The sequence below is a fragment of the Coenobita brevimanus genome, chromosome 60, assembly GCF_032717465.1.
Source record: "Coenobita brevimanus isolate Jiangsu-jjx chromosome 60, ASM3271746v2, whole genome shotgun sequence".
Taxonomy (NCBI): domain Eukaryota; kingdom Metazoa; phylum Arthropoda; class Malacostraca; order Decapoda; family Coenobitidae; genus Coenobita; species Coenobita brevimanus.
This window is the reverse complement of record NC_137013.1, coordinates 30,942,199-30,956,942: the sequence shown is the minus strand read 5'-3', so window position 1 is coordinate 30,956,942 and position 14,744 is coordinate 30,942,199. Positions and strand designations below refer to the sequence as shown.

Sequence of the window (14,744 nt, the reverse complement as noted above, 5' to 3'; positions counted from 1 at the left end):
CTTATTTGAAGGTAACTCGAGCTAATACGCACGCCAGAAACGTGTTTATAACCAACATATTGTTTGCAAAGTTGTTTGCCATCCCAAATACTCTGACAGTTGTTTTATATTGACAAAAACGTATGTATTTATCACTACAGCCTTCTGTCTAGTAACATTTGGCAATCCCTCCCTCACACTGTCATCTGTCACGAAGAGAGAGAACATCATTCAGTGCCGGGTGAGCCCCTGTCCAGAGTAGGTCTATGCCCCACGTCTCAATCATTCCCCTTGACACTCGCACCTTACTTGATATATTTTTCTATTCTCTTTTGGGCATACCAACAGCTTCAGCTAAGATGCCAAAGAAGCCTGCCAAGAATGCTAGAATGCGTGCATTACGCCTACAACAGCTACGCATGACAGATGTCCTGCCACGCCCACCATCACCCATCCCGCCTACACCTCCCACCAAACCTCCCTCACAACCTTCTACATCAGGCACAACACCTACCTCTCCACAACACCTACCTCTCCTCCTGATTATGATTCTTGGTGTTTTTACAAGAGGTGGGAGGCAGACAAGACCCAGCCATGTCGCAAACACAGTGATAAGCCTGGATACCTGAGCAAGTTGTCAGACGAGGAAAGGAAGATGGTGAAACAGGTTTACCTGGACTTGACTGATGAGAAACTGCTTAGTAGATGCCTGAAAGGACGGACCCAAAATCCCAACGAGAGCATTCATCACAAGCTATGGATGAAGACCTCAAAGTCCAAGTATGTTGGCCTTCGACGTGTCACATTTCTAGCTCACCAGGTGTCCCTAGAACACAACTTTGGCTATGAGGCGGCTTATTTGCTAGCACACCTTGGTTTTGGAGTCACTGATAATAAGCTAGCTAACCTTCAATATCTCCAGAGTGCGTGAGGACCAGCACCCCTCGGAGGACCAACACCCGCCAGAAACGAAAGACACCCGATGATGATGACGATGAATTTTACAGTCCTGGGGCCTTCTAATATGACAATCCTGGCTACAATGAGTGGGAGGGGCGACCCATGATACCCTTATACTATCATATTACGTGAATTCTTTTGTTAGAAACAATAACTTTCTAATCGAGGGCTATACTTAGTATGAGGGGACCAGGTGCCAGTCAGTATATCAGCACATTCTTGCCTGTACCTTGTATTTACTTGCCTATATGTGTAAATCCATGTTTCATATACAATGAGAATAGTGTATAGTACCTCTACTAGCAATTTCATAAACCTATCTTTACTAAAACGCACGGTATACGTGTTCAAAACCTTCGAAAATCTTTGACAGCGATTTTCTCAAAATGTAAGTTATAGCACTTTCGAGTCTATTAACTCGAGAACCAATGCACCTACATAAAAACTAATGATACCATTGGAATCAGCGTAAAAAATACAATAAATACACGCCGGGATTTTCCCCTAATCTTCTCTGTTCGTTCACACGAAGTACTCAAAGTCCGAAATTTAGCAAAAAAAAATAATTTTCTAATTACACTAATTTCCTAATGCCCTAATTTCGAAACTAGAGCAGGTAAATGAAATCCCTAGCGCACAATTATAGTAATAGTGTTGATATGCAATGTGTCCTAAGGAAATTACGATAAAAACATCTTGGTATGTCTAGATAGTGTATTACTTTGACTATTTTTTACGAAAATTTCGACACAAAATTGGCCATAACTCGAAAACTATTAGACATATCCGATTTATTTTGGTATCAGTTTTAACTACTAATGGACCCCTATAACTGTGCCAAAAATGGTTATGATACCTTAAAAATTACCTGCCCCTCAAGAGTAAAAAGTGGGCGTCCCCCTTAATGAATTTCATTTGGTGAAAGAATAACGGACGTGTTGGTAACACAGACCAATGTGGTGTCTCCACGCACACACACACACACACACACACACACACACACACACTCCTCTGCATCCAGCAGAACGCTGCATCAGTCGCTGGGTGACCAGCATCATGAGAGGAGCCATAAATAGAGTATTTATTAAGAAAGAGCCATTTAGACCTAGCTATATGTTATTGTGTATGACTGTACGGCCAAACAACACTCTGTATTTAACTATTTATGTTCGTTATAAGCCATGATGCCTGGGAAATTACTGAACAGTGTGGTGTTCAGCATTAACGTCAAGGTTTTGGTACCAATTAGTTTGTTATATTGTGGATGTACATTGTAGTATAGTACATACATGAAATATAAATTACTGAAAGTATTCCCTCTCTCAACACACTAGCTTACTGGAGATACCTCATGATAACAGCAAACCATTACTCAGCTGTACTGTAATTTCTTGGACAAACCAACATTAATTTACTATTGTGGGGATGGGGTGGGGTCATTAGGGTAGATATGAGGATACAGCATCATGCATTAACAAAATTGTTCATGCAGTCAAGTCGTAGCTGAGCAATGCATATTTTTGAAAAATTAATAGATGAGAATAATCCACTGCATCAGTTACTAAGGTATTTAGTGTTGGTGGTGGTTCAGTAAGATTTTTTTTTTTTTTTTTTTTTTTTTTTTTTTTTTAAGTCCGATCATTTCCCCATAAATGTATTGTTATTTGCATGTAATTTATGTATGTACAGGCTGTTTGAAGTCAGTGTGTATGTTTTGAGCACTTGCATAGTACAGTACTGTGTGCTTTGAAAGTTGCCTCCCACTGAAATGTGCTTGTCATATACCTTAACTTTAGAGAGAAATTAAATGGGTCAGTTATATACACTAATAATTTTATGAGAACTTTACTTTTCATGGGACAGTTGTAGCCACATTACTGTTTCCCGTAATTTGTGCTAAATCTGATGTTTTATGTATATGTTGTCATGTGTACAGTTTGGTCATATACTGTACAGAGTTTACTGCTTCTTGTAGCCTAGGTACTGTAGATGGTTGCTTATGACAATAAAAAATTATTTGTTGTTCAGTAACCTGTAAAATGTTTTAGGATTTCTGGTGATATTATTATACAGTATTATTAGCTACTCTTGTAATACTTATTATTTTTTTTTTTATTGCCATCATCATTCTCTCTCTCTCTCTCAATTTGCATGTTATCTGATTTCATTCATGATTTTTAATTTTAAGTTTATTGATTTTGAATTATGGCAACACATCCTGGTTATATGTAGCTAGTTGGCCATGGAATGTTAATTTTTAAACTGTCAGGTACTATCTATGCCATAATCCCATAAAGGGTGGCCATTTGACTTTGAGTTATTTACTGTGTATACTTTGAGTTATTTACTGTGTATTTTTTTATTGATTAACACTGCATCTACTAACATTACTGTACTGTCAGTGTCTGTAGTGCGGATCTGAAGTCCACTCTTATTGCAGTCATGTTGTACTTACTTGCATCTTCTCCCACACAGATGATGTGGCAGAGAATCCTACCCCAGCCCCAACTCCCACCCATGCCCCTGCTCCTGCTCAAGCGGATATTATGCCACCACCTCAAACACCCCCTACTGCTGCCGCTGCTGCTGCTGCTCCTCCTCCTCCTCCTCCTCCTACCCTACCCTCTCCTGTTCCTGCAGCTGCTGCAACTCCTCCCCCTCCTTCTGCAGCTGCTGCAACCCCTCCTCCTCCTCCTGTTCCAGTCTCTCCTTCTGTTTCTGCTGCTCCAGCACCTCCCTCTCCTGCAGCCACTGCCTCAACTCCCCCATTTTCCCCTCCTGCTACCCAGATGCCTCCTCCACCTGCTCCCATGCCCCCTCCTACTCCTCCAGTTACTCCTGCCACTCCCACCCCTGCTGAACCAACTGAAGCTGTCGACACTGCAGAATCAGGGTCTTTGGGTGGGGAGGAGAGCGACGCGAATACAGGCTCGTCCTTCGAGGAAATTGATGAACGGGAGGCAGCCATCGCCCTCCTGGCTGGTGGTGGGGATGGTGGTGGTGATGGGGATGTCAAGAAGGATGATGATGAGGGGGAGCGATAAGGATGACCAGTACAGTAGATACAACAAAAATGGGATTACAATAGGCAGCATGTTAAAGAGTTCATAATGATGCAGTGGTAGAGAGGAGTGTGTTTGTAAAGAAAAAAGTGTGAGAGGGTGTGATTTGGAGAGTCGGAACAAGAAGAGGATAAGAAAGGTAATGATACCTTGGAAAATGGTGATGCACCGAGGAGGTGTGTGGATTTATGAAGAAAGTTTGGTGGAAGTGAGATTGGAAAACTTTTGTAAAGGAGTGATAAAGAGAGAGTTTAGATGTAACAAGCTTGTGGGTGAGGATAATGGTATGGAGAGAAGGGTTAGGTTATGATAGAGTGCTGGAGAGGAAGAGAAGTGTGTGTATAATTGGAGTCCCCACAAACTGGAAAAAGAAGCCACTGCTCATCAGACGTAATGTAAAATGCAGAAGTGTGGTCAACTTGAATTACCTTCTGTTATACAATTCTTGTTTTACTTGACTGAAAATAGGATATTCATTGATTTATCTACATATAATACTTGAGAAAAAATTGCTTATTTATCAAAATACAGTAAAACCTCAATGTAGTGGACTTCAGTAGACCGGCATTCAGTTTTATCGGAATCGAGGAGCTACTGGACTAAATTCCTATATATCTGAAAAAGTCCGATAAAGCCAGAAGCAGTCCAGACTGCCTGACCACTTCAGCAATGTTCAACACAATAAGGTAAATAAAAGACATGTTTATCAGTGTACAGTACAGTACTATTATATATATTATACCATTTGATTAATGTAGTGAAGTTATAACACAGTACCGCAGCGGTAATCAAAACAGTTTAAAAACCTTTCGTGTGATCAGGACTAATATCTGATATATCGGAAAAAGTCAGGGTTAGCAGGGGGAAGTCTGGATGTCACTTGATTGGAATTTTGCATTTTTCGGAATGGTTTGGGGCCCAATTAGTCTGTTATAGTGAGGGCTTATTGTATAATAGAAATGGAAGGTTATCAGTTGTGTCTGTCTCAGTTTAGGGACAGTCTGCATGCAGTTATTAATATGTTACCTAAGTATTGATCACTATCATGGTCTTAGGTGTTGGATGTACATCTCTATGGAAAAATGGTAAATGGATATAACGAAATTGTATCATACATAACAAATGAAGGAAATATGGTACTTAAACAATTGAAGATCATATTATAAACCCACTGAGCTCATGTGGAGGGGTTTTCTCATGCGTAGCACAGCGTAGTTTGTGTGCCCACTGCCAGGGACCCAGGACGGCACTGATACACCACACCTGTCACTCGTGCCTTTTCAAATCAGTTGATGAATCCAGAAAATAGAGTGCCATGGTCCATGGTGCAGCTAAAATATGTGGAAAAATGAACTGAGACATTTCCTTATTTGCAAGAAGAATACCATGCCTTTAAAAATTCGGATCGCTGATCTCGGCCCTGTGCGATTTCGACCATGCATTTCTTAATATCATTAAGTGTATAGTGGATGGAAGCATGTCAGGATTTGCCAAATGATAGATTACAATCTTTGGAAACTGTATGATAAGTTTTTCCAACAACTGAGATTCATAACACATGGTAAAAAAGTGCTGAATGCAAACATACACAGTAAGCTTTCATGGTTTTTAATAAACTCTGTGAAGAGCTTTTCAGCGTACATCTCATTTAGTGCACCCGTATAATATCTAAGATTAATAGAATACTGGTGTACTACTTTATGCATGAATAATAATCCCGATTTTTATAAAGGAAGGTTCACCAGCACTGAGCGGGTAGTGATCCCACGCTGTTTAGTGATCCAGCGAACACTGGCAACTTTCAGGACTTTGTGGGGGCTCTGATTAAGAGTGTGTAAGATGAGGGAAGCAGGAGTGAAAGTGATGTAAAGGGAATGATAAAAAAAATCCAGTAATATTGAAAAGAATGGGGTGATACAATGATGGCTGGGAACATGTAGAATGGTAAAAATTGTTTGAGAGTAGTTTATTTTTATGAGGAGGGAAGATTGATGGAAGGAGGGTTAGGAGAGTAAGTATAGAAAATAAATTGAAGGATGTGACACACACAGCCAGTATTTGTGACAAGAATGGGGTGAATAGGATAATGCTAGGGTAGAAAATGGTTATAGAGTAGGAGTAGTGTGCATTTAGCAAGAAAAGGAATGAAGATGTGGAAAGGGAGAGAGAGAAACTAATGTAAATGGAGTAAAGACAGAGAAAATTATTATATTTGGGAACATATTGAATGGTAGGTAAACGATGTTGGAGAGGAGGCGTCTGTTCAGAAAAACAAAAGTATGCTGGAAGGAAGATGAGGGAGTGTAAGGAAATCTAATGAAGAGAAATGATGAATGAGAAATATGGGGGCACAATATAAGGATGCAAGTAAAGAATGGACGCAAAAAAGTTTATAAATTGTAAGAAACTGAGAACACCCTCGATAATTATTTCAAAGATATAAATTAGCAATTAGGGTAGGATATGAACAGGATGAAGATTATAAGGATACAGTAAAGTTGAGGATTGGGGGGGGGGGATCTATCTATAGCCCTTAATCCCATAAGGGATGAAAAATGTACAGTTGAAATTTATGATATACAGGTAAAGAAAATCTTGAAATACAGTAACTGATGAAAATTTGAAGGCTGAAGTGAAGGAGCCATGATCTTTTACACACACGTAAATTGTTTCAGTGCAATCCATTAACCCCCTCACACAAGTGATCTGTTTTTCAGTTTATTCTTACCTCCCTCCAGATGAATTTGTTTCAAGTTAGGAAAGACCTCTGATATTGGCAAAGTTGATGAAGCCTGTACTTCATCTCTCCAGTTACAAAGTCCCTCTGAAGCCTACAGTAGTAAACTCATCTGGAGGTAATAACAATAAAATTAAAACTCATTGCACATTGTATAGAAAGGGTTAGTCACCTTACATAACAACCATCTGTCAGATTCTTAGGATTCATTAATATCAAACTCTGTTTACACTATGCTAATTGTTTGCAGTATCACGAGACAGAAAATATGTTTTGAAGATCTGAGGGAGTGAAATGAATCAGTAATTGCTGGATTTTCTGAATTTGGTGGAATTGATTGTTAAGTGTTCTTTATTGTGTAGAGATGAGGTGCAAGCTTCATACAGTATTCTTTTGACATTGAGTCAGCTTTGCAATTGAGCTTGGATTTAGGAGAGAATGAAGAATGAACATTGGGTGAAAGGGTCTGTGAGTGTGATTGTAGAGGGTGCAGCACCAAGAGGTTAATACAGGGAGACTTAAGATATCCTAAGAAATGATCTGAATGTTAAGGGAACTATTGTAGATGATACCAGAGACTGTATAATGTGGAGAGCCACCATGTGAAAAAGGCTGACATGTGCAAGCATGTACAAAGCCTTTCAGATAAATGAAATGAGAGAAGGAATGGAATTAGGAGAGAAGGTGCAAGAATATCTCATTATAAATCAGAAGATACAAAATGACAGGCAGTATTGTTAGAATACTAGAAGAGATATATACTATACAGTAGTAGTGCTATAATTAATGTACGATGGGGAAAAAGGCAGAGGTGACAAAAGGGTTGGATAGTTCAGCACAGTTTTACCTACTTAATATTCACAGTCTAAGAGTACTAGTATAATAGACACAAATGGTGTATAATGTAATCTTGACTATGGTTGTCATCACATTTGTATATTCATTTTGGATAGATGGGTGTACAGTAACAGAGGAAGCAAGATATGAGAGTTGGCTATTTTTCCTGACATTTCATCACCAAGCGTGTCTTCAGAGAAATGAACATAGTGGGAAACATAGTAACTTATTTACATCTCTCATGGGCCAAGTGAATCAGGTGGGACTGCTACTTGCCCTGTGATTGATCCACATGAAGTATATGTAAGCTGCTCTGTTTCCCACTTGGTTCATTACTCTGAAGATGACATTAGTGATCAAACATCAGGAATAAAAGCTATCACTTGAATCTTGTTTGCGTTGGTACCTTACATCTGTCACACTTGTATTTAGAAACTAACAGTTTATAAGTGTTGGGGTTGCGTGAAGGTTGACAGCTTGTAAAAATCTACTAAAGGGAGAGCAAACCAAAGTTGCTTGACTGCTTTCATAACCTGTAGGTAATGTAGGGTTCTGTTGTGCTAGGCAGCGTTCAGGTCATGTAGTGTGCAGTTTTTATAGTGAATGTTAAGGGACTCATGTGTATTTGTATATTGTCTGAGATATATTAGCTGTGACACTTCACTGTTACCTTCCATTTTTCACATGAAGGAGAGGGGCATTATTTTGATGTTTATTCAGGAGGAGCATGGCATACATTAGGTACAGTAGACCCTCAGTTTATGCAGGCCTGATTTGCACTAACCGCCGAGTAGAAAGATAAACCCTGACCCAGCCCAATAAACATGGAGCGAAAAAAAAAAAAAAAAGTGCAGAAAGATAACAGAAGTCAATCCCCCCAACAGAGAGAGAGAGAGAAAGAGAGAGAGAGAGAGAGACACACACACACACACACACACACACACACACACACACACACACACACACACACACACACACACACACACACACACACACACACACACACACACATTCTCTCTCTCTCTCCTTCTGCCACTCATCTTTCACCTCACTGTCACCACCACCATCCACTATGCATTTTCTCCTTTCAACCAAGTTTTTCATTGCATTACTGTATGCTGTCAAAATAGTTTTTCACCTACTTACCTACCTACCTCTAGGTAGGTGAAGGTACCTCCTTCCCCTTCAACCAAACATTGCTCTGTCTCCTATAATAGTAAGTGATGACTTCTTATTTACCACTTCGTTCACTTGAATTAACACCTTTTTTTATACCTAGTGATATTCCCAGGGTTTGTATGTGTGCTTCAGTGAATGTTAAGTCTGATCAGGGTGAGGGGGTAAAAAATTTTCAAAAGGGCCATAGGGGGAGACTGGAAATTTTTGGGGATTTCACCATACTAATTAGCCATATAACATGAGATTCAGTTGCAAGATGTGCATCTTTCGATTTGCTTGGTAAACTTCTTGGTTGCATTAGCTGCACATTTTTGAGAGTCTACTGTACAGTGTAATTTGTATTCTTTCAATGGCGTTAATGAACAAAGCATAGTACTGTATTTGGGGAAGTTACTTAATATGTGATAAGATATGGTACAGGGAAAATGTGTGGATATACAATTCAAGAAGATAGCTAGGGCTCCCCCCCCCCCCCCCAAACTCTAAAACCATGGTAGGTGTATTATGTACAGTCTATCCTCGTCTAAAACAGTATTCCCTAACACGAAAATGGTCTAACACTGTACAATTTTCTGGAAGCAATATCGCTTCTGACGTGGCCATTGATGAAGCTGACACAGTTTTTTTAACCATGTGGTCGGTGATGAGTTGAATCATAGGAGTGTTGCCTTGCCAATGGGAATCATATACCTCCCAGCTAATCATGCTTCAGCATTCTCACTTTTGAACTACCCTCGACCTCCTCTCTGGCATAGTATGTCTTGTCTTATCCTCCCATAAGGTAAATAAAATGTTGCTTTTAACTGTAATAATATTCTTTATAATTTTTTGAACCATATTAATGCTTTCTAGGAGGTTAAAATGGAGGGGGGGAGGGGGGGGTAAAAAAAATTTCACCACAAGGGGGGGAAAAAGTGGACTTTGGGCAGGGATGCAGAAGGATATAGGGGGTTTCTAGAGTCCCTGTAACACAAAATTTCTCTAACATGGTAGGGGTGCGGAAGCAATAAGCTGTTAGACAAGGACAGACTGTACTTCTTAAGAATTGTATCCAAACTTGGTAGTTCAAGACAACATTGCATACTCATTTCTATGATAAAAAATGAATGGATTTATTGTTACAGACATATTTTCTCAAAGAAATGTAAATGAATCTTCTTATATATGTGTAAAGGAATCTTAGTTTTGTAACCAATCATTTATGCTATTCTTCACAGAGGTTGCTTAGAGTTTAGGTATTATTTGGTGGTTGTTTGAACCACCAGTAAAGTCTTTCAGGAAAACTCAAAATTCAAGCTAACTATAAATCAGAAATTTTTTTCAGTATATAGTATCAGCAACAGTTGCCCTGCTTTCTTCCTGTCTCTCTGGCAAAGGGCTTTGAAAATTAGTCAAGCAAATATGTAACAACTGACACTGATCAGTGTCACCAGTTTCAGCTACTTTTGATACAAGAGACTTATTGTCAAAGTGTTTGGAGAGAAATGTAAGAGAGCTGACAGGACTTTTGTTGACAATAGTACCTTCTATGGTCCAGGAAAAATTTATAATTATGGTCATGAAATTCACCACACACCTAGTAGGTACCAGTGCTTAACACAGATTACACTCCAGTCTAATGTGGCATAGATTAATGAGGTTAGTTACATGCCTTGATAACTTCATGTTGTTGGATACCACAGTCATACAGGAAAACTAAAGATAAGTTTCCAGTTTACAGTACCAACGAGACCCTGCTATGCAAACACTATCAGTCCTACAGTGAAGTATCTGTAGTTCTTTTTGTAGAATTTAGATTATCATTGAGAATCCGTACAGTTTTGAAGTGTAAAAGGAGTATAGTGTTGACTATAATTTTGTGTGATACAACTCTTATCATATTATATGTTGCACAATATAATTTTTTTTCTCAGCACAAGGAAGACCTAAGATTCAGAAACTTTATACAGGTATCCTTTATCCAGTATACTATTGAATGTATCCAGTAATGACAGACTGTTTCATTTGCATTTTATTGACTGCTCCTGATGAATCTTTTTTAATACAAAGATATGTGTTCATGTGTATTGTATTGTGTTTAAATAAGTTTTATGATGACAGTGCATTTATAATAAAGCTTCAGATAATCAGTCAGGAGTAAATGATGGTACCATATAATTTTTAAATCAAGCTTATGCTTGAAAAAATGCAGTAAAAAAATTGAGACACAGTGTCATACTAACCTTGGAAATGTAACCAAGACAACTTATAATTTACATAATCATCCTGAGTTTCCCACCCAAAGACAGAATGAAGTTGTATTCAGAAATGGTATTAATATCCAGAAAGAGAAAGCATACAAGTGGTAGAATAATCAACAGGTTATCCAGTGGAATGTAAGTTATAATAAGGTAATCATTCAGACCTCCAGAATCCTGGCTCCACTTTACAGGCATAACCACATGCACAGATTTTTTTTTTCAGTATTCATTACAGATGTGCTCTATATGCACATTCCAGACAGTCAGTCCTTTGACTAATAGGGTAAAATTCGGGATGTTACAAACTTTTCATTACATACTGATACCTCCAACCAGTTTGATCCCAACATTTCATGTGTTGATTAAACAAAAAAAATGTCAAGCTAATGAATACACAGTAACTAAAGTTTATCATAACTGAGGTTATTTAAAGAAAAACCACTTCAGTGTATCTGTCCAGAGATGTGATGACTCCTTTGCCAAGGAGAGGGAATATGGCAAGATTTCCCTACACTTTGATTCATTATCCCATGGGAAGTTATGAAACAGGCTCAGGGTGATGATGGTAATTGATAAGAAACAGGGCAGATTACAACCTCAGCCCTCCACCCCATGAACCAGGTACAATGTGCATTCTGTGCTTGACCACCATTTCCTGCATTAAGCATGGGTTAGAGAAAAAATGTTATAGAGAACTTTGTCCATTTCATTTAACACTGAACATGTGACAGAAATGTGAGTGTAGTGATATTACACTGTTCAGCACAGGCAGTCTCTGTTTATTAGTCAGGGATTTTGTAGTACATTACAACTTTTTCGGTGCAATTATACAGTAAGGCCGCGCTGATAGCGTTATTTTGCTTAGCAATTTCACAGATAGCAACTGGATAGAAACGATCTCATAGCAAGACATGCTTTGTGGATAGACAGGCCGCCAGAGAAGAGCAGGCTGGCAGGCAGAGTTGCCAGGGTCAGGACCCTGGCAACCCTGACATTGAGTGCAAGGCGATTGTCACTTGTCGCAGGATGCCATTCCATCCCATTGTTGATTCCCCCCCCCCCCCCAAGGCCACCTTTACAGTGATTACATGCTCAATACTGTATAGGGGCATCCATTTCTGCCATGGGTCCGACTGGTGGGCAAAATGGTGTGGCAGTCTGTACAAAAGGCTGGAGAAAGGAGGAGGTGGAAAAAAAAATATATATATAAAAAAAAAAAAGCCTAGAGAATATATGTTTGGTAAACCATGATGGGGACACTCACCATCCATTCACTCGATGTAGTGCTGCTCTCGGGTGTGTGCCCTTTCCTCTCCTCCATCTTTCTTTCCTTCCATCCTCTTCTGTCATTCTTTCCTTCATTCTTTCCTCGTCCTTCTGCCTACAGGTGACTTTACACTCCCTCTTGTGTCTTTCTTTCCTTCATTCTTTCCTTTTCCTTCTGCCTGTGGGTGACTCTGCATTGAGTGACAAGCCAAATGGTTCCCTGTACACGGGGAAACCATTTACTATGCTGGATGGTAACCATATAACCAGATTTTGGTGCCTGGTGGTTTAGTGGGTAATTACAGCATTTCAGTCAGATTGAGCCTGTGTAGGTTTATATCAAAGGGATGGTTAGGGTTTATTGCTCACGTAATGCCAGTCAGGAAGTGCCAGTCAGGAATGAGTGAGGCTGGTCACTCTCATTTCAAATGTCATGACCAACTTGCCTAGCCTCGGGCTCCTATGCTTCTCATGGGGCAACATAGGATTGGATGATGAATGAATGAATGGTAAACCATGAGCAAGACGAAAGCCACCAGTAGGCCGTACCAGGACACTCAGCGTTCAATAACCAGAACTCAAAACTAATAAAAAGTAAGTTTGTTTAACCTTCTTGTTTAATATATGATACTTTTAATATTGTCAAAATTCTACTTGATATATATGGTTAATGAAGGACTATAGGGATGTAACTGAAAAAGCCCCAGACTAATTTGATTCATTTATGTAAGATGTTTGCCCCACAGATAGCTGTTTCATGAATAGCGACTTTAGCGCCAGATTAAGTGTCGCTATCAGTGTGGCCCTTCTGTACTGTAAGTTGAGAGAAACTCATTCATTCATTCACAGGTACCAATGAAGCTTTAGTATGCAGTTCTTCTCTAAACTGACTGTGGGCTATAGTAAGAGTGAGAGAGAGCATCATAAAAGGTAACTTAGAATTCACTGTATACTTGTTTATGCCACAGTGGTTTAATAAAGTGTAAAATACAACTTAACATGTATAGATAAGCTGCCCATTAGTGTCAGGCATGTGCAAGCCAACTGCCACACTTCATTCATTCACAGTAGTATAGAACAGTAATGGCATTTGCAGAAACAAAATTTGTATGTAAATGCATATTGAAAGTGATCCCTATTCTGCCAGGTTCTTTGCATGGTTTCTGTTTGGCATTCAGTTTTTCCTGTTGTCAGTTTATTTGCATCTGATTGAACTGGGCCACTCTTGCTTCTTGAATGACTCTTAACTCGACAATTGCGGCATTAGGTTTCCTGGTCTTGTCCCCCACATGCAAAAAAAATGGGAGAAAATATTTTTCTCAAATATATTTTTGCCACTTTCTTTTGACTGCCACAATTTGTTCATCACTACTGCTGCTAGAATCATCCTCTGTTTGCTTCTGTTTCATAGGTATGGTTTTCCTAAAAGTAATCCTACATCTTGCACCACCAGAAGTGGAGGGTTTTGGGTCCTGTGGCAGTGACTGACCTCTGCCCTCCATACTGGCTAGGGAGGTACAGAGGATGCGTGGTTGGTGACGGAAATAGCTCAGCTGAGATGCCGAACAGCATTAGAGGACACATGGGAAAAATATGTAGCACACCCATTAAAAAAAAAAAAACTTGCTTACATGATGTATGTTGCAGCTACAAGTTTTCCATCATATGAAGCATGTTGCAGCTATTGGGTTAATTATCCAAAATGATTCTCCTTGGTAACTAAATAAAAATCAATCATCCTATCTAACTACAACTGGCTGTCAGCCAAGTGGAAGTGGGTCAGGAATCATTGTCAGGTTAGAGCAAATGCACTATAATAAGGCAGAAATGTTGTATCTAGGTGAGAAGCTAACCATGTGTTTGATATCCCCCACACGTGTTAACCTCTTGAGTGTGGGCAGTTTCCTATTTTGTACAATATACTCTTGCTGCTACCACACACTATTATTCAAGTTAGGAAAGTCCTCTTGTATTGAAGGAGTTATTAACCCATGGCATCCAGGTGTCATGTATGGATGACTGCCTAGAGATGTCTGGGTAGCATGTATACATGATCTAGTGTTTTGCGGCAATGTTTGAATATTTCGCAGGCAGTTACTACCAGAATCAAACATTGGCAGCCCTCCTGCACGCATCCCAGTCATGCTTCAGCTGCCTGCTACCTCAGTCATGGAAAGACCTACGCAAAAAAGTTTTCCCTGTGTCTGGTGAGATGTTGGCCAGACTGCCTCAAGGTCGTTGCCATGGTGACCTCACTCCCCTGCTCACACCACACTTCTGGAAACCTACAAGGAAATGGTGTTTGTGGTTGATTGTGGTATTCTGAAAGTATTTATTTATTAAGGAGGGCTAGTATAAGCCTTACTTGTGCCACGCATACGAACACAGCCACAAAAACATGAAAAGTTCCCCCACTTCCAAAGGCTCTCTCTCTGATTCTACACACTACCAGGACACTCTGAGGCCATCAGCTTGAAGTCAAAG

The 14,744-nt window shown here is 39.6% G+C and overlaps 1 protein-coding gene across 1 annotated transcript in view; it reads left to right on the top strand.

The window, feature by feature from the left end:
* The window catches only part of LOC145403350 (uncharacterized), a 75,333-nt gene extending 70,951 nt beyond the window's left edge, over positions 1-4,382 (top strand). The window contains exons 6-7 of the mRNA XM_080275139.1: positions 3,415-3,522; positions 3,688-4,382. Coding sequence (XP_080131265.1) covers positions 3,415-3,522; positions 3,688-3,983 — 404 coding nt within the window. The 3' untranslated portion in view covers positions 3,984-4,382. The remainder of the gene's footprint in view (positions 1-3,414; positions 3,523-3,687) is intronic.
* The last annotated feature ends 10,362 nt before the right edge of the window (positions 4,383-14,744 follow it).